Source organism: Dendropsophus ebraccatus, chromosome 1 (genome assembly GCF_027789765.1).
Source record: "Dendropsophus ebraccatus isolate aDenEbr1 chromosome 1, aDenEbr1.pat, whole genome shotgun sequence".
NCBI classification, from domain to species: domain Eukaryota; kingdom Metazoa; phylum Chordata; class Amphibia; order Anura; family Hylidae; genus Dendropsophus; species Dendropsophus ebraccatus.
This window is the reverse complement of record NC_091454.1, coordinates 174,170,077-174,192,900: the sequence shown is the minus strand read 5'-3', so window position 1 is coordinate 174,192,900 and position 22,824 is coordinate 174,170,077. Positions and strand designations below refer to the sequence as shown.

Sequence of the window (22,824 nt, the reverse complement as noted above, 5' to 3'; positions counted from 1 at the left end):
ACTGGAGCGGGTGTAGAGAAGGACAACCAAGGTCATTAAGAAAATGAGTGGGTTATAATACCAAGATAGGTTGGGGCTATTTAGTTTAGAAAATAGACGTCTTAGGGTCGATCTGATCATAATTAAAAAATATATGAATAGACAGTGCAGAGACCTTTCTAGTGATCTTTTACACCTAGGCCTGTAACCATGACAAGGGGGCATCCTCTACATCAGGGGTGTCAAACTCAAATACACAGTGGGCCAAAATGTACAAATTGGACAAAGTCGCGGGCTACCCTTGATAATTATTGTAGCGTGAATGCAGTGTTCCTGACACTGTCAGTGGTGTGCGTCTCCCAGCACTGTGATAAATGACATGATAAATTGCTATGGGATAATTATACCCCAACCCATGTAATAGCCAACCCCCTATATTACCCCATGTTGTAGCCAACCCAACCAAAATTGCCCAACATATTAGCCTTCCCAATAGTGCCCAAATAGTAGCTAGCCCCCCCAATAGTCTTAAAGTAGTAACTAGAGATGAGTGAATCGGGTTCCGGTTTGAGTCGATCCAAACCCGAACGTTCCATATTTGATTAGCTGGGGCTGCTGAACTTGGATAAAGCTCTAAGGTTGTCTGGAAAACATGGATACAGCCAATGACTATATCCATGATTTCCACATAGCCTTGGGGCTTTATCCAACTTCAGCAGCCCCCGCTAATCAAATGCCGAAAGTTCGGGTTCGGATCGAATCGAGCATGCTCGAGGTTCGCTCATCTCTAGTAGCAACCAGTCATCCCCAGTAATCTCATGTAGTAGCCAGCCCTCCCCATAGTATCTTATATAGTATATAGTATGGCGGGCCAAAAATAATGGCCCCACGGGCCAGATTTGGCCCCCGGGCCAGAGTTTGACATGACTGCTCTACATCTAGAAGAAAGAAGGTTTTACTATTATCTCAGATGGAGATTCTTTACTGTAAGAGAAGATTGTGGAACTGGTATGGGGCAATTGGCATCTGCCTTATAAGAATTTTTTTTTTTACTTTCCTCTGGATCAACACAGTAGGATTATTGGATGAACTTGATCAATGTCTTTTTTAACCTGATAAGTTACAGGATATATACTGTTTCAATGTAGTAAAAGAGTCATCAACATCTGACAAAGTACTTTATCCGTTCTTTGAGTTTTCTACTAATGGATTCTGTCAAACTAAATAATATAATAACCAGGCAGTGTAATAGTAAGTAAAAGCTTGGGAGGAGTGTGAACCAAAGATACAATGGAAGTTATCATTTTGCAATTAGAATGAGCAAACATGAAACATCAGATTTCATTGTTTAGTTTGAATCCATTTGCTGAATCATTGCTGGGAGTGACTTGTATTAAGTCTCAATAATGGAATGTAATTAGGAATAAAAATGCATCGGCCCACAACTATTATCCCTATGATTAAGGATGCCTCCACTTTTCTCTATGGGGTGGGCATAATTCATCTGACATTGTGTTAGCAATAAACGTAGATATTTCCATGACATTCATTTGTATTCATGTGTGAACAATGCTTTCATCCTCCTTGGCTGTCCACATGAACTGTGTGTAGCTTTGGGAAGGTGAAGTGTAGATTACAAGTCTCAAGAAACTATTTCCAGTGTATTACATTGCTACGCAGATGTTAAATCCTCATGTAGAGTACCAAAATGGGCTTATCTCAGCAATGGCTTTGTGCATAGAATGTTAAGATATTAGTGAAAGAGAATGTCATTTCCATAAGAAAATGAATATTGTCTATAATCCTGATATGTCAGGGGTTGATGTCATTCCAAGCTCTGCATGCATGTCGGCACATGGAATTGTGCAAGAAAGCAACTTACTGTTTGATGAGTCCTTCAATTAGACTAGCTTTCATCTCATTGTAATATAACCTTCCCGCAGGGTACCTGCATTTCTGTCTCTTGTAGTCAAGACAACTTTATAATTATTATACTTGTATAGAGTTGAAACATTGAGTGGTGTTCCAGCTGTGGTAATTCTGTCAGCAGTGCTATGTTTGGGTAACATCATCTTCAGATTACAAGCCGAACATCACGAAGCGAGATTCCTTTACCGTACCAAATATTTTGCCAAGTTCGTAACCAGTTTGTTAAGATGGAGACCACACAATTTAATACAGTCCACATAAAAAACACAAAATCAATACTCAATACTTACAGGTCCAATCAATCAATTCTTATAGGTCCGCACTCCCCTGTTGACCCCTACAGGTTTACGGCGTCCCCCACCAAGCTTGATTTGAGAATGTTTACTTTTAACAGCATGTTTGTGTTTGTAAGTGACATAGGAGAAGGATTGGTAGGTAAGGTTTGTCTGTTTGATGATGAGTTGACGACACGAAAGGGATGATACTCCTGGTAGTGTCTGTAATATGTACAATGATTTAGCTTTGCTAGGTAAATGGTCCAAACAATGAAAACTACAGTTCAATGTTTCCAAATGTAAAATAATGCACTTATAGAGGAGGAATCCTCTATCCGAGTATCACATCGGCAGTACTGTGTTGGAAAAGACTTCAAAAGAGAAGGATTTGGGGCTAGTGATGTCTGACAGCCTTATAATCAGTCAACAGTGCAACCAGGCGGTAAGGAAAGAAAATCGTATGCTGAGCTGTATAGCTAGAGGTATAACCAGAAGGAAGCGGGAGATTGTGATCCCGCTGTATAGGGCTCTAGTGAGACCACATCTGGAATACTGTGTCCAGTTCTGGAGACCTCACCTACAAAAAGAAAAAATTAAGTATAGAAAAGGGGAGGGCACCACAAAAAATAAAAATAAAAATAAAGGGGTGCTACAGTGCTAAAAGCTGAACAATATGTCAAGAAAGAGAAAAGAGAAGTACTGAACCAGCACACCCGATATAATTTATCAAAAATATGTTTATTAGAGTAGAGACACAAAACATAAAAACACTTAAAAACATGTAAACATAGTGCACGCCACAATAAGCTGCACTAGTACCACTGTCCACAAGATGGCAGTAGTGAGCTGCCTCAATCCCATGAATAAGGAAAGACAATATGATAACCACTGTATGTGGAGGCAAAGTGCAGGTAGTGCAGGATAATGTGTCAAAAGTGCATGATAAAGTGCCACTTTCCTCCACAGACAGAAAGGAAAAGGCCAGAGTACAAAATATTCAAAAGTCAAAGAGACTAGTCTATACAACCTGTACCGCGCCCGATATGAGATGGACAGATGGAGGAGAACCGCCCAAAAACTCACCTACAAAAAGGACATTGATAAAATAGAATGGGTCCAAAAACGGGTTACAAAAATGGTGGAGGGTGTCAGGCATAAAAACATATCAGGAAAGACTTAAGAATTTGAATCTGTATAGTCTGGAGGAAAGAAGATCAGTCTGGGGTCATGATCAAAACCTTGGTAAAGGACTAAACAAGTATCAGGAGGAAAGTGTTTAAAAAAAAACTGAACTTAAGAACAAGGGGAGTCTGTCAGAGATTAGCTAGGGAAAGATGTCATAATTTTGTGTACAGAAGTTGAACGGGGAAAAAAACTCCCTTTTGTAATCAGAAATTATCTCATGCCAGATTAGGTGTAATTTTAGGTATTTAAAGAGGACATGTAGCCAGCACCTAAAATATTAAGTTTTCACCATTTAGGAGTGATGAGTTGGGTTAAGGGGCCTCCCGGCGAGGAACCATAAGGGGGGTCTCTGCGACCACGACCGGGTTGTTGCTAGAGGGATTTGTATGTAATGGGGATAATGGTGGTTTGGTATCATGAGGGAGCTAAACATGGCTGCTGGAGTTAGTGGAGTGGGTGGGCTTAGCTGGGGGGCTTTGTGTAGAGACAAAGAGAATTAGCTAGGCAACGGGAATACCTGTGGGAGGTATTTCAGGTGAGATAGGTTTAAGAGGGGGCGGGGTTATGAGAATAAAAGGAGAGGGAGTGTGAGGTAGGTTAAGCACTTTTTTTGCAGGTCCCACCCACCCACCCTGTTTGTCATCAAGGTTTTTGTATTACTATGTTTGTTACGGTTTTTTATATTGCAGGTTCAATGTTTATGTAAGGCGGAAATCACGCTCTCCTTTTCCGGGTGGTTCCATTTGGTGAGGGGCCCCTTGCCGCGGTTCGGCTAGGCGGCAGGCTGAGGTCAATTGGGGGGAATGGCCTAGGCGGGTCACCCTCACCTCTGGTTCCTGGGGAAAAGTAGGACGTGATTTGTGTCGGGCCTCCCCATATGTGTATTTAAGTTATAATAAAATGCAGCATACGCTGCAAAATTTTTGCCAAAATGTGTGTGTGTTATTTATTTCTGTATCATGTAAGTTTTCGCTAAGGGAGGGAGTGGGGTTAGCAGGTTCCCCCCTTAATAGCTAGGTTGCTCTGTTTACACACAATTTTACAATGCCTTGTTATCTTTTCCCATTCCCAAGGTATGCATATTCATAATTTGCCATACAATTGAGGGGATAGTCAGATGGACGTGAACCTAGATTTAATAATGGGAAAGAATATTGCCTGATAAGTGTCATTTCACAGTCAGGGGGTGTGAATGTTTTACATTGAGGAACCTGTACGCCTAATACACACACCCTGACTTTATAATCACATCCACCTCCTTAAGGTTACACTTATCTGACTAGTCAAATTATAAATCCTCCTATCTCAGAAACTGGAAGGTAAAGCAGTTGACAAAAAAATATTATTGCCCCCCCCCCCCCCCAGTAGGTGCTGGTACGTATACTCACTGCAGCTGATCGGTGTCCCAGTCAAATCCGCCTCAGCTGTGACTCTGTGATTGTATGCAGGAACTCACGTGCTTCCATAGAGAATGCATTGAAGCGCGTGAGTTCCGGCATATAATCACAGGACAGATAAGAGGAGTCACAGCGGAGGCGGAAGTGAGCGCACGCCAGATTTGAACAGCGCCGCAGGACCGGAATGAAGCCGCGCCGCAGGACACTCATCAGCTGCAGTGAGTATACGTGCCAGCGCCTACCAGGGGGGCCAATAATAATTTTTTTGTCACAACTGCTTCTTTAATGATAGTTACGTCTCATTGCAAAATATTTCTATAGCAAAATATTTCTATTTCTATTAGTTTTACCGACCACATACTGTACAATACAACTTTGAACTATTGGGAGCTGTTATACTTAAATGTTTTTAAAGAAAATGTAAGTCACAAGTAAAACATTTTACGCTTTTACAATCCTACCTCTCTGGTATAAAGAGTACATTTTGTCATCTACTACATATCGATCATCTTCTTGGCATGCTACTACAGCAGCTGCTCTGCTCCTTTCTATCACTTGTTATTTTAGTAAGCAACAAGTCCTGTGTCTACATGTTTTTTTTTCTATTGGAAGCAAAGTAAGGTAAAGTTTAAGGCATCAGAGAACTTTACAATTAGATAAATAGTGCTGGTCGATCATCTGCAAACAGTCGCAGGAGCATTTAAATGCAAGTGTAGAAGTTATTAATGATTTCATGGGATTCAGTTCAATTAATGCGCACACGCTCAGTGCGCGTTGTTTATCTTTAAGATTGATTGTCCTTTACTCATTTCCATATCATCTGCATCCTTCACAGGGTTTACAGGTTGGCACAAAAGAGTTAGAAGAAATGGGGGCGAAGTTCTGCCTTGGACTGTTAATTCTTCAAACCAAATCTTTTTATTCTGGAACTCTGCATCCTCAGGTAGAGGCGCTGCTGGAGGTGGAGCGAGAAGGCGCTGATAATCACAGAACCAGGTAAGCCTTTCTAAAAGACTTGTTCACACTGTGTTATTGTTGTTTTTTAAAGTGTTTTGATTGGAGAAATAATTGAGAGAATCATGGAAGTTTATCATCCAATACAGCATGTTCAGTGTGACCACGGCCGAAGGGTGAAAACACACAATCAGGTTGTGTTGCAGTTGCATCTATTACACCCTTAGGGCACTATTACATGGGGCGGTTATCGTTCAAAAAAACGATAGTTGTTTAGTGTAATAGCAGACAATGACTAACCAATGAGAAATCGTTGGTCGTTTGATAGAATTTGGACCTATTTTTTTTTATCGCTGATCGTTTAAAAATTGTTCACATGTAGCATATTTTCGGTTTTTCGCTGTAGCAACGAACACAACAGCGACAACAAAATGACTGCAAGACCGATCATAAAGGTAGCTTCACACGTACCGTATTGCAGCAGATTTTCTGCTGCGGATCCGCAGCAGATCTGAAGCTGATTTGGCTAAATGAATGAATACAGCATCAAATCTGCACCATCAAATCTGTGGATCCACAGCAGATTTGACAGTGCGGATTTAATGCTGTGTTTATTCATTTAGTCAAATCTGATCTGCTGCGGATCCGCAGCAGAAAATTTGCTGCAATATGATATGTGTGAAGCTACCTTTAGTAATGATCATTGTTCTGTGTAATCTGGTAAACGATTTCAGGTTGTTCGCCATAGCGGTCATTTGAGATCGTCTATCATCAAAAAATTGCTTCATGTAATAGTACCCTTAGGCTATGTTCACACATAGTACTTCTGTCAGTCTTTTGGTCAGTCTTGAGTTGAAAACACAGAATCTGTGCAAATCTTTATATCATTACAATTTTACCCTGTCAGTTCCACTCCTGATTTTGGTTGAAAAAAGACTGACCAAAAGACTGATGGAAATACTATGTGTATGTGTACTTCTAAGCATTATTTAAACATAGCTTTAGGTTTATGCCTCCTGTTTTTAACACTGTACATCTATGGGGCATTTTTTAGTTACGGTTTTCTATTGAGATAGAAGAAATTAGTGGGAGACAAACACATGTAATGATGTGACATGTCCAGTGATTCTGTGTATTTTATTTTAACCCTTAGGGGACACAGCCAGTTTTCATTTTTGTGCTTTCCTTTTTTCCTTCTTGTGTATATAAATCCATAGCACGTGCATTTTTCCACCTAGAGTCCTAGATGAGCCCTTATTTTTTGCGCCACTAAGTGTACTTTGCAATGGCAGATGTAATTTTTGCCTTAAATATGCCGTGAAACCAGAAAAAAAATTAATGTGTGGTGAAATTGAATTTTTTTTTTTAAATATATGTTCCTTAAAACTGCTCTATTACCATGCTTATAACTAGAGATGAGCGAACCTCGAGCATGCTCGAGTCTATCCGAACCCGAGCATTCGGCATAGTGGGGGCTGCTGAAGTTGGATAAAGCTCTTAAGCTGTCTGGAAAACATTAATACATGGATATGTTTTCCACATAGCCTTAGGGCTTTATCGAAGTTCAGCAGCCCCCGCTATGCCGAATGCTCGGGTTCGGATAGACTCGAGCATGCTCGAGGTTCGCTCATCTCTACTTATAACGCTTTTATCCTATGGTCTATGGGGCTGTGTAAAGGTATAATTTTTTGCGCCATGATGTGTTCTTTCTATCGGTACGTTGATTGCCCACATGCAATTTCTTGATTGTTTTTCTTACAATTTTTCGAGATTTGATTCGACCAAAAATGCGCAATTTTGCACTTTGGAATTTTTTACGCTCACGCTGTTTGCCATGCGAGATTGGGGTTGTGATAAATTTAATAGTTCAGGCTATTACGCATATGGCGATAACAAACATGTTTATTTATTTTTATTTATAAAATGGGGAAAGGGAGGTAATTCAAACTTTTATTAGGGGATAGGATTTTGTATTAATTAAAAAAAAAAAAAAAACATTTTTTTTACACACATACTAGAAGTCCCCCTGGGGAACTTCTAGTATGACTGCTCTGATCTCTCATTGAGATCTATGCAGTGTAGATATACTGCATAGATCAATGAGCTCAGTGTTCTATTGCTTTCCGCTGCTGCTCGGGGTGTGATCCCCCACTAGACCGCCAGGGAAGGGGGACAGTATGTATTTAGATGCAGCTGTCAACTCAGCATTTTATTACAGGTAGCTGAGGATGTTGGATACAGCTACCTTGAAAACACAGATACAGCCATAGGCTATGTTCACGCATAGTATTTCCATCAGTCTTTTGGTCAGTCTTTTTTTCATCCAAAATCAGGAGTGAAACTGACAGGACAAAATGATAATGGAAATATTTGCACAACTTCTGTGTTTTCAACCCACTCCTGGTTTTGTTTAGAAAAACTACTGACCAATAGATTGATGGAAATACTTAGTGTGAACATAGCCATAGGCTGCATAGAGGTGTATCCAACTTCTTCAGCCACAGGTAATCAAATGCTGAGCATTCGGGTTAGGACGAACCCGAGCATGCTCATGGTTCACTTATCTAATCCTGTAGTGGGAACATAAAGGGAGGTTTATCAAACTGGTATAAAGTAGAACTGGATCCTTTGGAAAAAAAAATATTGAATCTGATTGGTTGCTAGGGGCAATTAAGCCAATTGTACCTTACACCATGTTAGATAAATCTCCCCCACAGCCTGTTTTATAGCTAATGCCATCACATTTTCAAAAACATTTTGCAAATCGACATCAGCTGCTTGTGTACTAATTTACACTAAAATAAATAAATAAATAAAAAGTTCCAGGACTATAATGTCTAAGGCAGCAGAGGCAGGGGTAGTAGGAGAGTTGAAGGTAGCAGAGTGGAGGCTGAGCTATGTCTTTAAAACCATATTTGTAGGTGTGGTCATGAAAATAAAGGGTGCGGTTAGGCAAATAGAAACATTGGAAAGCTATTGCATTTTAAGCTACATGTTTATAAAAAAAATTAGACATTGATTGCAAACAAGTTTAACCCCTTCAAGACAGAGCCCTTTAATGCCTGGATGTCAGGGTCAAATTAATGCAATGTTCCTCCCCGCCTTCTAGTTTTTATTAACATCATATTGGTGTAACAGAAAAATTTTGATTTAGTTTCCCCCCCCCCTGATATAAAATTTTAAAAAATCAGCAATCTTGGTGTGTTTTTTTTCCATTTACACTGTTCACCGTGCGGGAAAAATAATGTTATATTTGAATAGATCGGACAATTCCACAAGCTACGATTTATATGTTTATTTAATTTTCTTTTTAAATATTTTTATTTTTATAATGGGCAAGTAGGTATTTTGAACTTTTTGGAGGGGGGGTTTATAAGTTTTTTTTTTTTTATACTTTTAACCCCTTAAGGACCGGGCCTGAAATGGCCTTAAGGACCGGAGCAAATTTTATGAATTTGACCAGTGTCACTTTATTCATTAATAACTTCGGGATGCTTTTACCTATCCGGCTGATTCTGAGATTGTTTTCTCGTGACATATTGTACTTCACATTTCTTGTAAATTGGAGTCGATACTTATAACGAATCTTTATGAAAAAACCCAAAATAGCGTGAAAAATTGTGAAAAAATGCATTTTTCCAACTTTAAAACTTTTCTGCTTATACAGAAAATGGTTATACCACATAAATTATATATTAAATAGCATTAGCAACATGTCTACTTTATGTTGGCGGCATTTATTAAACTATATTTCATTATTTTTAGACAATAGGAAGCTTAAAACATTAGCAGCAAATTTCCAAATTTTCAGTAAAATTTCAAAATCAGATATTTTTAGGGAACTGTTCAGGTTTAAACTGGGTTCACACTACGTATATTTCAGTCAGTATTGTGGTCCTCATATTGCAACAAAAACCAGGAGTGGATTAAATAAACAGAAAGGCTCTGTTCACACAATGTTAAAATTGAGTGGATGGCCGTCATTTAATGGCAAATATTTGTTGGTATTTTAAAACAACGGCTGTTATATTGAAATAATGGCCGTTATTTACTGTTATATGGCGGCCATCCACTCAATTTCACCATTGTGTTAACAGATCCTTTCTGTGTTTTCAATCCACTCCTGGTTTTGGTTGCAATATGAGGACCACAATACTGACTGAAATATACGTAGTGTGAACCCAGCCTTAAAGTGTATTTGAGGGGACTGTGTGTTAGAAAGCCTCACGAAGCACCCCATTTCAGAAACTGCACCCCCTAAACTCTGCAAAAGCACATCCAGAAAGTTCTTTAACCCTTTAGGGGAGTCACAGAAATAAAAGCTAAGTGTGTAAGAAATTTGAAAATTTAAATTTTCTGTGCAGAGATTTTATTGTAATCCAATATTTTTCATAATTATAAACCTATTACCAGAGAAATGCACCCCAATATTGATTGCCCCGTTTCTGCAGTTTATAGAAATACCTCATATGTGGCCCTATTGCGCTATTTGACGCAACCACAAGCCTCAGATATAAGGGAGCGCCTAGTGAATTTCAATGGCTCCGTTATTTTTGGTCATTTTTGACTGTACCACTTCAGGTTGGCAGAGGCTCTTGGGTGCCAAAACCTAAAAAACACCCCTAAAGGGACACCATTTAGAAAACTACATTCCTCAAGGAATGTAACAAGGGGTGCGGTGAGCATCTGGACCCCACAGGTGCTTCACAGATTTTCCAAACAATATGGCGTGAAAAAAGACTAAAGTATTTTTTACACTAAAATGTTGTTCTAGCCTTCAATTTTTCATTTTCACAAAGGGATAAAAGGAAAAAAAAAACACAAAACATGTAGCGCAGTTTCTCCCGAGTATGGAAATACCCCATATGTGGACATAAAGTGCCAAGCGGGCGCAGGACGAGCCTCCAAAGGGAAGGAGCGCCAATTGGCTTTTGGAAGCTGGATTTCACTGGAATGGATTTCAAGGGCCATGTCGAATTTACAGAGCCCTCGTGCTGCCAAGACACTGGAAACCCCCCACAAGTGACCCCATTCTGGAAACTACACCCCTCAAGGAATCTAACAAGGGGTGCAGTGAGCATATGGACCCCACTGGTGACGGGCACAAATGTGGAAAAATGTGACGTGAAAGGGAAAATTTTCATTTTTTCACTTTCATGGCACAAATGTGCCCGTCATCCAGGGGTCCATATCCTCACTGCACCCCTTGTTAGATTCCTTGAGGGGTGTAGTTTCCAGAATGGGGTCACTTGTGGGGGGTTTACAGTGTTTTGGCAGCACAAGGGCTCTGTAAATGCGACATGGCGTTCATCATCCATTCTAGCCAAATCCAACCTCTAAAATCCAAATGGCGCTCCTTCCCTTCGGAGGCTTGCCCTGCACCCACATGGCGCTTTATGTCCAGATGTGGGGTATTTACGGACTAGGGGGAAATTGCTCTACACATTTTGTGTTTTTTTTTCTCTTTTAACCCCTTGTGAAAATGATAAATTCAAGGCTAGACCAACATTATAGTGTAAAAAATTTAATATTTCATTTTCACGCCACATTGTTCCACATTTGTGCCCGTCACCAGTGGGGTCCATATGCTGACTACACCCCTTGTTACATTCCTTGAGGGGTGTAGTTTCCATAATAGGGTCACTTGTGGGGGGTTTAACTGTCTTGGCAACACAGGGGCTTTTTGAATGCAACATGGCCCCTCGAAATCCATTCCATCCAAATCCAGCCTTCAAAAACCAAATGGCGCACCTTCCCTTTGGAGGCTTACCCTGCACCCGCATGGCGCTTTATGTCCACATGTGGGGTATTTCCGTACTCAGGGGAAATTGCTCTACACATTGTGTTTTTTTTTATCTTTTAACCCCTTGTGAAAATGAAAAAATCAAGACAAGATCAATGATTTAGAGTAAAAATTAAAAAAAAAATTACACTAAATGTTGGTCTAGCCTTGATTTTTTTCCATTTCCACAAGGGGTTAAAAAAGAAAATGAACACAAAACGTGTAGGGTAGTTTCCCCTGAGTACGAAAATACCCCACATGTGGACATAATTTGCCATATGGGCACAGGGCAAGTCACCAAAAGGACAGAGCGCCATTTAGAGGCTGGAATGGGGGATGGAGGCCATGTCGCAATTACAAAGCTCCTGTGCTGCCAGAACAGTAGAAACCCCCGACAAGTGACCCAATTCTGGAAACTACACCCCATAAGGAATCTAACAAGGGGTGCAGTGAGAATATGGACCCCACTAGTGATGGGCACATGTGTAGAACATGTGCCGTGAAAATAAAAAATACCATTTTTTTCATTTTCACGTCCCAAATGTGGCCGTCACCAGGGGGCCATATACCCGCTGCCCCCCTTGTTAGATTCCTTATGGGGTGTAGTTTCCAGAATGGGGTCACTTGTGGGGGGTTTCTACTGTCCTGGCCGCACAGAGGCTTTGTAATTGCATCATGGCATCCTCTAATGGGAATGGCGGCCATACCTATTTAGCTGGGGAAAAGGGACAATTCTAATTTATTTGGGGGTATTAGGCCAATTATTAGTTTATAAGGTTGAAAATGACAGGTGTCCATCAAATTCAACCTGTGTTGATCCAGAGGAAGGCAAATACCCCTCGTGAGGCAGACGACAGTAGCCTCATCACAGGGGAAAAATTCCTTCCCGACTCCATAATGGCGATCAGAATAATCCCTGGATCAACGTGACCCCTGAAATAGGAATAAGGGACAGAATTTAGATAATGTAGAACCCCAGTGACGTGTGGTACGCCTTGGAGCGATCCAGTATACAGAGGCCGGGGTGATCAGGACAGGTGGCACACTGGTAAATGGCGTCCTTCCTGATCCCCCTGTTACGCCACAGTCTGCACTTCTTCTGGGGTCTCCCGTTCTCCAGTGTGGGGGACGTCACCTGGAAAATGTTGTCCTGGTGCGATAGGGGGTCCTTCATATCCAGAAGCGCTGGGTCCGCTCCATGGCTGCTAAATATTAGGGCTTTATTACTACTTCTGATATTTTCGGATCGTGCTGCAAGCTACAGTAGCTCGGGCAGCGAGGGAGCGGAAGAGGGGGTGCTGGTATAAAAGTTATCCCCGTACAGGTGGTGACCTTTATCCAGCAGTGGGGAAGATCAGTTCCCGGACGATGTCCCCACTAACTCCGAGGATGGGGGGAGGGAGTGGGCATCTGGGGGCTGGATTCGAGTGTCCCTTCCTTCATACACCCTAAGGGTACGTGCACACTGCGGAATCGCGAAGGATAACCCTTTGTGCATTCCGCAGTTGGCACCCGCCGGCGGACTGATGCAGGCGCACGTCTCCGTCCGTGTCGTAGACTCCATTCTATGCACGGGCGGATTCCGCTCTGCGTCCAACGTGTTGATGGAATGACGGATGATGGAATCCGCCCGTGCATAGGATAGAGTCTATGACACGGGCGGAGACGCGCCCCTGCATCAGTCCGCCGGCGGGTGCCAGCTGCGGAATGCACGAAGGGTTATCCTTCGCCATTCCGCAGTATGCACGTACCCTAAATCTGTAAGTGTACCCTGAGGTACTCTCACAGAGTTTGTAGAATTTCACGCCATACCGTCATCTCTTATTGGGACGGTACTGGCGGAAAAGACGTGTCATGGGGGCAGCGTACGCTACGCTATCCCCCAGACACGTCACTGGATGATGAGGAGGATGAGGATGAATGGAGGAACAAAGGACCCCCCATTCATCCTCACTGGCTGTTTCGGTGTCGGAGGCAATAATAATGTATGCGTCCGATACCGAAAACACCCTGGGGGCCATCTTTATATGGGGATTGGTATATGGGGTATGTAGTGGTGTAGTGTAAAACTTTATTCAATGTAGTGTGGTGTAATGTAGTGTTTTTTTACGTGTTTTTTACAGTAAGTATACAAAAAAAACCTACGCCAAAAATGGTGTTGCTGATGAATGCCGCACTTATGTTCGGCACTTATCAGCAGACCGTGGAAGTAGGATATAAAAAAAAACCACCCTACGCCAAAAAGGAGGAGTTGCTGATTAGCAGCGCACTTTCGTGCGATGCTGATCAACACTCAGCGGCGATAGGGTGCGGAAAATAGGAAAAAAAAAATTGGGAAAAAAAATTTTTTTTTTTACTACATTCTGAACATCCCTGTAGTGGCTGATACGTGTATTACACTTATCAGCCGCTAGGGGGCAGCAGAGCGCAAGATCCGAAAATAGACGACGCTGGAGCCGGAAAAATACGAAAAAAGACGACGCTGGAGCCGGAAACAGACGATCGGGACTCACGGAAGAAGCCGAAGTCCCGACAAGATGAAGAGGACGCCGGGAACCCGGAAGACGCCGATCAGGACCCCGGGACAGGTGAGTAATGTACAAATACCTGCTCCGGACCCCTCAGCTACCTAGCTGAGGGGTCCGGAGCAGGTATTTATTACTTGTGGGGTACCGTGACCACCATTACTTTTTACAGTAATGGCGGTCGGTGCCGTCCTCGGACAGCACCGACCGCCATTTTTTTCCGGGTCATCGGGCCACCGATGGCCCGGAAAGGTTCCGATCGCCGCTATGGGCTTATCAGCCAATAGCGGCGATCGTCGGCATGGGGGGGGTTAACAACCCCCCATGCCGACAGGGAGAGATGGCCTGCTATGTATTATAGCAGGCTATCTTTTCCGATCGGGACCCGGCCGGCCGCGGCGCCCGTTTAAAGGGCTGACGTACCGGTACGTCATGGGTCCTTAAGTGACAGTGATCCATGACGTGCCGGTACGTCATGGGTCCTTAAGAGGTTAAAGCATAGCATAGCATAGATCAGTGTTATCAGCGATATATGCATAGAGCCTGCCTGAGAGCAGACCCTATGCATAGAACGCTGATCTGACAGGATGGAGGTAAGTGACTTACCCCCGCCGGTTAGCACTAGCGATCGGGACCCGCGCAGCATGGCTGCAAGGGTCCCGATCACTCAGTGACAGGAGCTATAGATCGTGGCATTTAAGGGGTTAAATGGGATCGCAGCTGCCTGTCATTACCCTCAGTTCTCTGGACTCTGATGTGTGCAGGACCGCTCTCCGTTCTCACTGCAGTGGTCCCGCACACATAAAACCCCCTGAAGTCAGGAACGTATATGTACATTCCTACTGCACAGGGTATGTGCAGTAGGAACGTATATATACCTGTTACTGACGTGAAGGGGTTAAGTACGTTATTTAGAGTGAGGTCAACAACTGATAGAAAATAAATGAACATTGATATATATATATGAAGAATGCAAACAGTATAGGAGTTTGAAGGAGGAAGGATTAGCAAAAGATGAAGTCTGAAAGAAGATCTGAGAGATAGCTGGGTAAGCAAATTGATAGTGGAGGGAAAAATCAGGGGAAGGGAGAGTAGAAAACATTTCTTTAAAAGTCTTATCCCTAGGGGCGTAAAATATCCCAAACTAATCATCCTTTCTCAGTTGGTAAAGCTTTAATAAAATTACAAGTTATAAATGTTGTTGATGCAGTGTTAACCTTAGGGAGCCAGTTTCATGGTTGGGAGAATTCTGGAGCTGCCAAATTATTGAATTAAAAGCTTTTGTGTGGTTATTGTTGATCTGTTGCTCAATTTTCCGTATCAGCTGGCCATGTTTCTGGATTAAGAATTTTACAATCACTGAGAAACTGTTTATATTTTATCATCTCAGATGGTCAAGGTGAGCTGAACGTCGTGATCTTATCATACAAATGCACCCTAGCTTCCAAATTATTGACAAGGCTGCTCAGAAAGTGTAAACTATTGTTGTTTATCGCTCTCAAGTTCTGGGACAGTGTGACACTTTTAAACTCCATTTTTTACTTGACATCAGTAATTTTATGTTCCTTTTTACCAGATTTCTCTAGAAATATTATAGGAACAGATCACCCTATTCATTTGTGTGTCTGAGTAACTGTGCCAGCTCTGTTTTGTAGCTGAAAAGATTCTTTACATGCATAGAAAGGATGGCTTCTTCTTCAAGACCATAAAAATTCTATTGTCTCTAGGCATAGATTAAGGCTAGTGTTCTTTTATCTCTTACACCTTAGACATCTTTATGTTTCGGGATGCCTCTCTGAAGAAATAAAGGCAACTAGACTACATGTACGAGAAATTATCAAAAGGAAAAAGAAACCACTAAGGTGTTACAACTATAGTAAAGGGAAAAGGCAGCCCATAGGAGGTACAAAGAGAGCTGAGATGTAGACGTAAGGCGATCACTGATTATTTGACTAGTTACTTCCGCCCAGCGTTTTCAGAAGGTTTTCACAATCACAGTATGGTTGGACAGATCAGCTCCAGTGTTATCAGAGGTTGATGTTTCAAAGAAACTTAAATAACACAATGGGTCCAGATAGCGTTCACCCCACGGTTCTTAAAGAACTTGGATCTGTGATTGCTGCCCTCCTGACGGATCTATTTAACCTAGCCCTTCTAACAGGAGATGTTCCTTAATGATTGTTATACCCATCCACAAGAAGGGGAGTAGAGAAGATCCCAGTAACTACAGGCCAGTTAGCCTAACTGGTCTGTAGTAGTTAAAAAATAGAAACACTAAAAAATAAGATGATGGATCACCTAAAAATTAACAATTTAATGGATTTAAACCAGCATGGAGGCAGATCATGTCAGACTAATCTCACAGATTTCTTAGATTATGTCATAAAAGTGCTGGATGAAGGTGGTGCTGTGGATATTGCCTATCTAGACTTCAGCAAAGCCCTTGATACAGTTCACCATAAGTGGCTGATAGAGAAGCTATAGAAAGTTGTACTTAATCCCTGGATAGTTCAGTGGATTTGTTGTTGCAGGATAGATATCAGAGAGTTGTTGTTCATGGTGTATATTCCAAGCAGGGACTTGATACAAGTGTTGTGCCACAAGTGTCTGTTCTGGGTTCTCTTCTTTTTAATATGTTTGTAAGTGACATAGGAGAAAGTTTGGTAGTTAAAGTTTGTCCGTTTGCAGATGACACAAAAGTGTGCAATAGGTTTAATATTTCTGGAGTTGTCAGCAATATGGAAAATGATTTTGCTTTGCTAGATAAGTGGTTCACACAATGATAACTGTAGTTTAATGTTTCCAAATGTAAAATATTGCGCCTAGGAGGGACAGTTCCTTCATATTCCTTCAAGTTTCATATCAGCATTTCTGTGTTGACAAAGATTTCAGAAGAAAAGGATTTAGGGGTAGATATTTCTGACAGCCTTAAAATGAGTCACCAGTGCAACCAGGTGGTGGGGAAACCAAATTGTATTCTGGGCTGCATACTGTAGGTAGAGGTATAACCAGTAGGAAGAGGGAGATTGTAATCCCACTGTGTAGAGCTCTAGTGAGACCACATCTGGAATACTGTGTCCAGTTCTGGACACCTCACTAAAAATGGACGAAAATAGAACTGACCCAAAGACAGGCTACAAAAATGGTGGAGTAACAGGCAACAACAAAAATGGGCTACAAAAAAGGTCAGCCCTTGTTCAAAGCAGCCATTAAATTTATGATCAGGTCATTTATGGGCAGAGGATATTTAGCCAACCACAGATTATTATTATTATTATTATTATTATATTTTTTTTTACTGTCCATTCACTGTCTTTTCAGCAAAATTCAAGAGATCTTTAAGAATATTTACACCCAAAAGGGTGTTAAAAGCAGCCATCAATCAACCTTAAATGTAATTAATGTACCAACGGCCATCATTACAATGATGGCTGCCAAAGTATGTTAAATAGAGATGAGCGAACCGGGTTTGCGTTCGAGTCGATCCGAACCCGAACAATCGGTATTTGATTAGCTGGGGCTGCTGAACTTGGATAAAGCTCTAAGGTTGTCTGGAAAACATGGATACAGCCAATGACTATATCCATGTTTTCCACATAGCCTTAGGGCTTTATCCAACTTCAGCAGCCCCGCTAATCAAATGCCGAAAGTTCGGGTTCGGATCAACTCGAGCATGCTCCAGGTTCGCTCATCTCTAATGTTAAACAATGGCCGATATATGATATTCAAAATAACGTAATACTAAGGTATCAAATAATGGCTGTTGAGAATCATTGTGTGAACATAGCTTAAATATATGTCCCTTCAGGTTCAATTTATTTTACAGAGCTCTGTCAGTGCATAATATCGCTATCTCGTATTACAGTTTCTTATTCTTGTTTTATACATACACAGTTTGCCTCTGACATAGTTCTTTTAAAACCAAGATGTCTCATGTTGGCATTGAGTTGGCTTTTCAGCCTGTGCCTTTGACATCAGACATTTCCGCTTGTCAGAAGTTATATCTTTTCTTGTCTTTAACCCTCCTGGTTTGTCATGGGTCTCTTCAACCCACTCCATGTGTTTTTGCATTTTTTTTCTTACACTCTTTTCCTCTGGGAAGAGAATATTGAGCAAGACTGGCTGGTCAACTTGTGTGGGATTGATTGTTTCTGTTGTATGATCCAGACGAATCAAACTCAATGTTCTCCCTGCTTCAGTCAGGTAAAACTGTCAAGGATAATGTGACTGGGACTGTGAAAAAGACACAAACTTTCCCTTGAGGAGAACAGAACTAATAGCAATGCCACACAAATAAGATTTGCAGTGATTTGTATATACAGAGTGCTCTTGACATGTCCCTGACTAATTCCCTCATTTTACTGAGCAGGAAATCCTGCAGTAAAATACTCCTCCATGCTGCAATGTATTTCTCAACATTGAAACATTTTTTTTTTTTTTTTACTATGATGTTACAAAAAATCTATCTCTATAAAAAAAAGATCTTTGCCCCATTTTGAGGATGTGTTCAGTTTACATACAAAGATTCCCTACAGTCATCCTCTACCAGCTAATCATAAAATGACTATACAGGTTTAATATACTATATTGGCAAATTCTGAGTTAATACTGTAGAGAAGGGTCTCCTGTACAAGACCCTCATGTGTATGCCAGAATGGAGAGCAGATACAAATTGCTTCTCTCTCCCAGCATACCCATGTGCTACATTAATGGCTCTGTAATTGCATTGAGTATTGTGTATTACTTCATTTTTTTCTGGTGCTGAAGTGGAATTAGACATTAGCTGCTGCATTCCCCCAAAGATTACAGCTGTCTGAGGGTTCAAGCAACTGTTTACCTTGTGCAGAATGTTTTGGATTGGTGCATAGAATAAAGTGTAGAAATCTATATCCTAATACAATGAGGCTATGTTCACATTCAGTTTAAAAAAAAAAAGCAATATACATCTGTAAAATAGGTATAAAACATCGCCGTATTTTGAATCCTGTAATGTACTATATTAAAGTCTGTGCATACAGTATATTGAAAAAAAATATATATTTTTTTTTACAAAGTGTGCATAGACAACTGAATTTGGCAAATCTTAGAGGCAAAATGCAGCTGTGTTTTATACCTATTTGGCTATGCTCACACAGACCTTCTTTTTTGGCATTTGGCGCCCATCCTTTACTACGCCCATCATTTTTAGTCCAATAACGGTTGATATTTCATAATAATGAGCATGGTTGTACAAACGGCCGTTATTTGGATTTAAAATTTTAAAAGTCAAAATCGCATCTTTTGTGCCGGCATTGAAATGATTGTTAGTTAACCTACATATCTTCAAATGGAAAAGGTAATGTGCGGGCAACTCTGATAAAGTTACTGGGCCTTACAAACAATGCAGCGATTGTTTGTAAGCCTACGGCCTGGCTGAAGAGTTGATTAGCTCTCATTTGCGCCACCACAGGCCATTTAAAACTATGTTCCCACTTTGGTAACATAGGGAGGAAAGGCATCTGTCACGATCATAATTAGTAGCTGTCAATATTAGAGATGTCACCTTTCTCCACTATGATTCCATATGGGGAACATAGCCTAAAGGCCCTATCACACAAAGCGATTATGGTCATTACAGCCAATAATCACTTCATGTAATAGAATACAAGGATCAGCCAACATGCACAATGTCGTCAGATCTTTTTCTTTCAAAAGGCTGAAACACAAACAATCAGCCTGGCAACGATCTGCTGCTGTCGTTCCGTGCAAAAGGAGTGGGGGAAGCAGACCACCGCTGTCTCCTATGGGCTGCCCAGGCGATTGTAAGGTGGGCACCACCACCGCCCCCCGCCCACACACAGATCCCTTCAGCCCCCCGTACTTACCCGATTACTGTAAGCACGTGTAATAGAACCAGCAGCGAGTGAGGAACGAGGAGCAAGCGAGCGCGGACCTGACAGGTTGGCGCTTGATTGCTCCTCAGAATCGGCCTGTGTAATAGGACCTTTAAAGGGCTTTTAGCAGTCTAAGGACCTTTTTACATGGCCTGACGTACCACTGCAAATGAGCACTGTCTACACAGTAAGATGTGCAGGCAACTACCCCTGATTTTATTTTCCACACAAAAGATATGATTAACCAATGAATAAGAGATTTCTCATTTGTCAGCTAGCTTTTTTTTTCCACAGTAGTTGAAAGTAAAGGTTCCTGTCTGTCATTTATTGGCCCATGTACAAAGACCCTAAGAACATGCTAGAATTTCAACAGTAGCTTGCAATAGCAGGTAAGAAGCTCTTCATCCAGAGAAATGGGCTACTTCAAATCAGCACAAATTTCTATTAGCCCATCTTTTTTCCTTGACATGGTGCTATTCTTATGTTATTGTATGTTAGCTTGCTGATCACATAGAAGTCTATATTCCCACAACATCTTTTTAGGTGAAAAAATGGCAGTGACAATAATAATGATAATGATCGTGATTATTGAATTCCTTAGGGCTGCATCCAACTTCTTCAGCTACCGGTATTTAAAAGCCGAATGATCGGACTTGAGCATGAATTGCACTCATATCATGATCATTATATGTGGGTGTCGTTATCAATAGATGTCCATAATTTTACACTAAAATCCTATAGTGGCAACATAGCTTTACTGTTGTATTTTGCCTTTTTTTTTTTTTACCGAACATAGCTTAGGGGCTATGCCGTATTTCGCCCAAACTACGGTCAGGGAATTCCTGCAGTGGACTCTTTCCCTGCACGGCATCATGTATCAATATGATGCCGGGAGTGGAGAAAGTGTGTGAATCTTTGCAGCACTGTAATGACACATGCTCCTTTACAGTCCTGCAAAGATTCAAAAACCTTCCTAGCTCCCGGCATCATGTATCAATATGATGGGAGGTAGGGAGGTAGGAAGTAACGTAGCTACCATAGAGGCAGGGTAGGAAGTTGCTATGGGGCCCATGCAGGAGGGGGGCCAGGGGGAGAAGGTAAGATTGTGTGTTCTTCTGCTTAACCCCGTATGTACTGCAGTGTGTAAGTGACCCAATGTTTACTTACATGCTGCAACACAAAAAAGGGTTAACAAACAGAAGACAGAGATCTCTGCTTCGCTGCTCTGATAACCCCTGACCTCTGTTCTCAAGCTGGCAATCAAGTAGGAAAGGAAAATGTGCAGAGCTCCCTGCAGAGGTCAAGGGTAATAAAGTGTATGTGTATATATATATATATATATATATATATATATATATATATATATATATACGCACAGGGATGGGGTCCCCTTAAAACTTTTTGGTATGGGGCCCATGAGTCCTAGCTACACCCCTGGATGCTGGGTAGGGAAAGAGTCTACTACAGGGATTCCCCGGTCATAGGATCCATGGAATATGCCATGTGAGAATCAGCCCTTAGATGGAAAATGTAAAAAAAAATTCTCAAATATGTACCTAAAATGCATAAAACATAAAACTTGATTTAAACAATAAGTTCTTTTTATGATTTTTTCCCCTTTATCCTTAAATTCAACTATAATGTTAATCTTATGGCTTGCACCACTTCAAGCATTATGCACATGCATATACCTCAACCTCTTTAGTTGCCTTTGAATTACTTATTGGCAAAAGAATTAATAATTTATACAGATGTTTTCAATTGTAATTTACAGCATTCATATAGCATATTAGGGTATGAGGATAGCACTGTGTGCAGACTATGCAAAACTAGGCAAAACTTGTTGGTGGCCAAGATAGATGTTTTGGCCTGCTTCCTTGGCACAGTAGTTATAGGGAGCTGAATGGTAAGAAAATGTAATGTTAATAGAGGGTTGCTAAAGGATAAATGATCCTTATTAAGAATGCATTATCACTGCAGAGTTTACTCCATATGTATTTTTAATAGGTATCAATGGTCCGTTAATAACTCTCTGCTAAAACCACATAGTCTTCGAATGCCTGACTTTTCAGTGAAAATGCCAAAATGTACTGGACCTAAACAATTCTCTGCTAATACCGCAGTGTCTTTGAATTCATTTGCCTGACTTGACAAAATGTTTTAAATCTGAAAAGCTTAAATTAACATATGATAAAAAGATTACAAAGATGATATTTATTTCCTTGCCTGTGTATAACACTAATCTTCATTGTTTGCTAGTCACTAGAAATAACACAATGAATCCGGCTGCTGAGATTCAGAAGTGTGTTCTAAGCTTTGATACAGTGAATTGTTTGATGTTGAATAGATCAATGTTATCAGCCTGTAGCTTCCGAGGTACCTGAACCATTTCATGGCACTCTGGGAAGCTTTTCAACCAAAGGGTTCTTTAAACCCTCATTCTGCTTCAGGGGTCAAACACCTGCTGTGCACTTGGACTCTGCAGAACCCTTGTGTTAACACCTAAAAATGCCCATTGTACAGAAAGCATGATGAAAAAGAAGTAAAAATAAGTTTTGATGCCTGGCACATTGTAAAACCATAAAACTGACATAGGATGAGTGACATTTTGGCCCTAACTGATGTACTGTACTTCCAGCTCTGTGGGTTAGGTAGAGAAATTTGTTAGTAGATGTAAATGTTATTAGCTGATGTGTTGTCTCCATTGCTTATTGTAAAATCATCCCCATATTGTAAAGTCATTCCCGGTTGCTCAGTTTGTGTTACTGGTCACAATGTTGCAATTATTTAGTAGTATATAAATAACAGAGTGTAAATTTTATGGCCTAGATTTGAATGCAAAAAATCTGTAACTGTCATTTCCTGACCTACTGTACCCATTGTCCATTCTAGTGTCATCTGCCTGTGCACCTGCTACAAACACAT

The 22,824-nt window shown here is 41.1% G+C and overlaps 1 protein-coding gene across 7 annotated transcripts in view; it reads left to right on the top strand.

Annotated features, from left to right (window-relative positions):
• AGBL1 (AGBL carboxypeptidase 1) overlaps nt 1-22,824 on the top strand; it is a 449,865-nt gene that overhangs the window by 279,818 nt on the left and 147,223 nt on the right. For all 7 annotated transcript variants that reach the window (XM_069956680.1, XM_069956679.1, XM_069956678.1 and 4 more), the window contains one exon: nt 5,601-5,761. In XM_069956680.1, the coding sequence (XP_069812781.1) occupies nt 5,601-5,761 (161 nt within the window). The remainder of the gene's footprint in view (nt 1-5,600; nt 5,762-22,824) is intronic.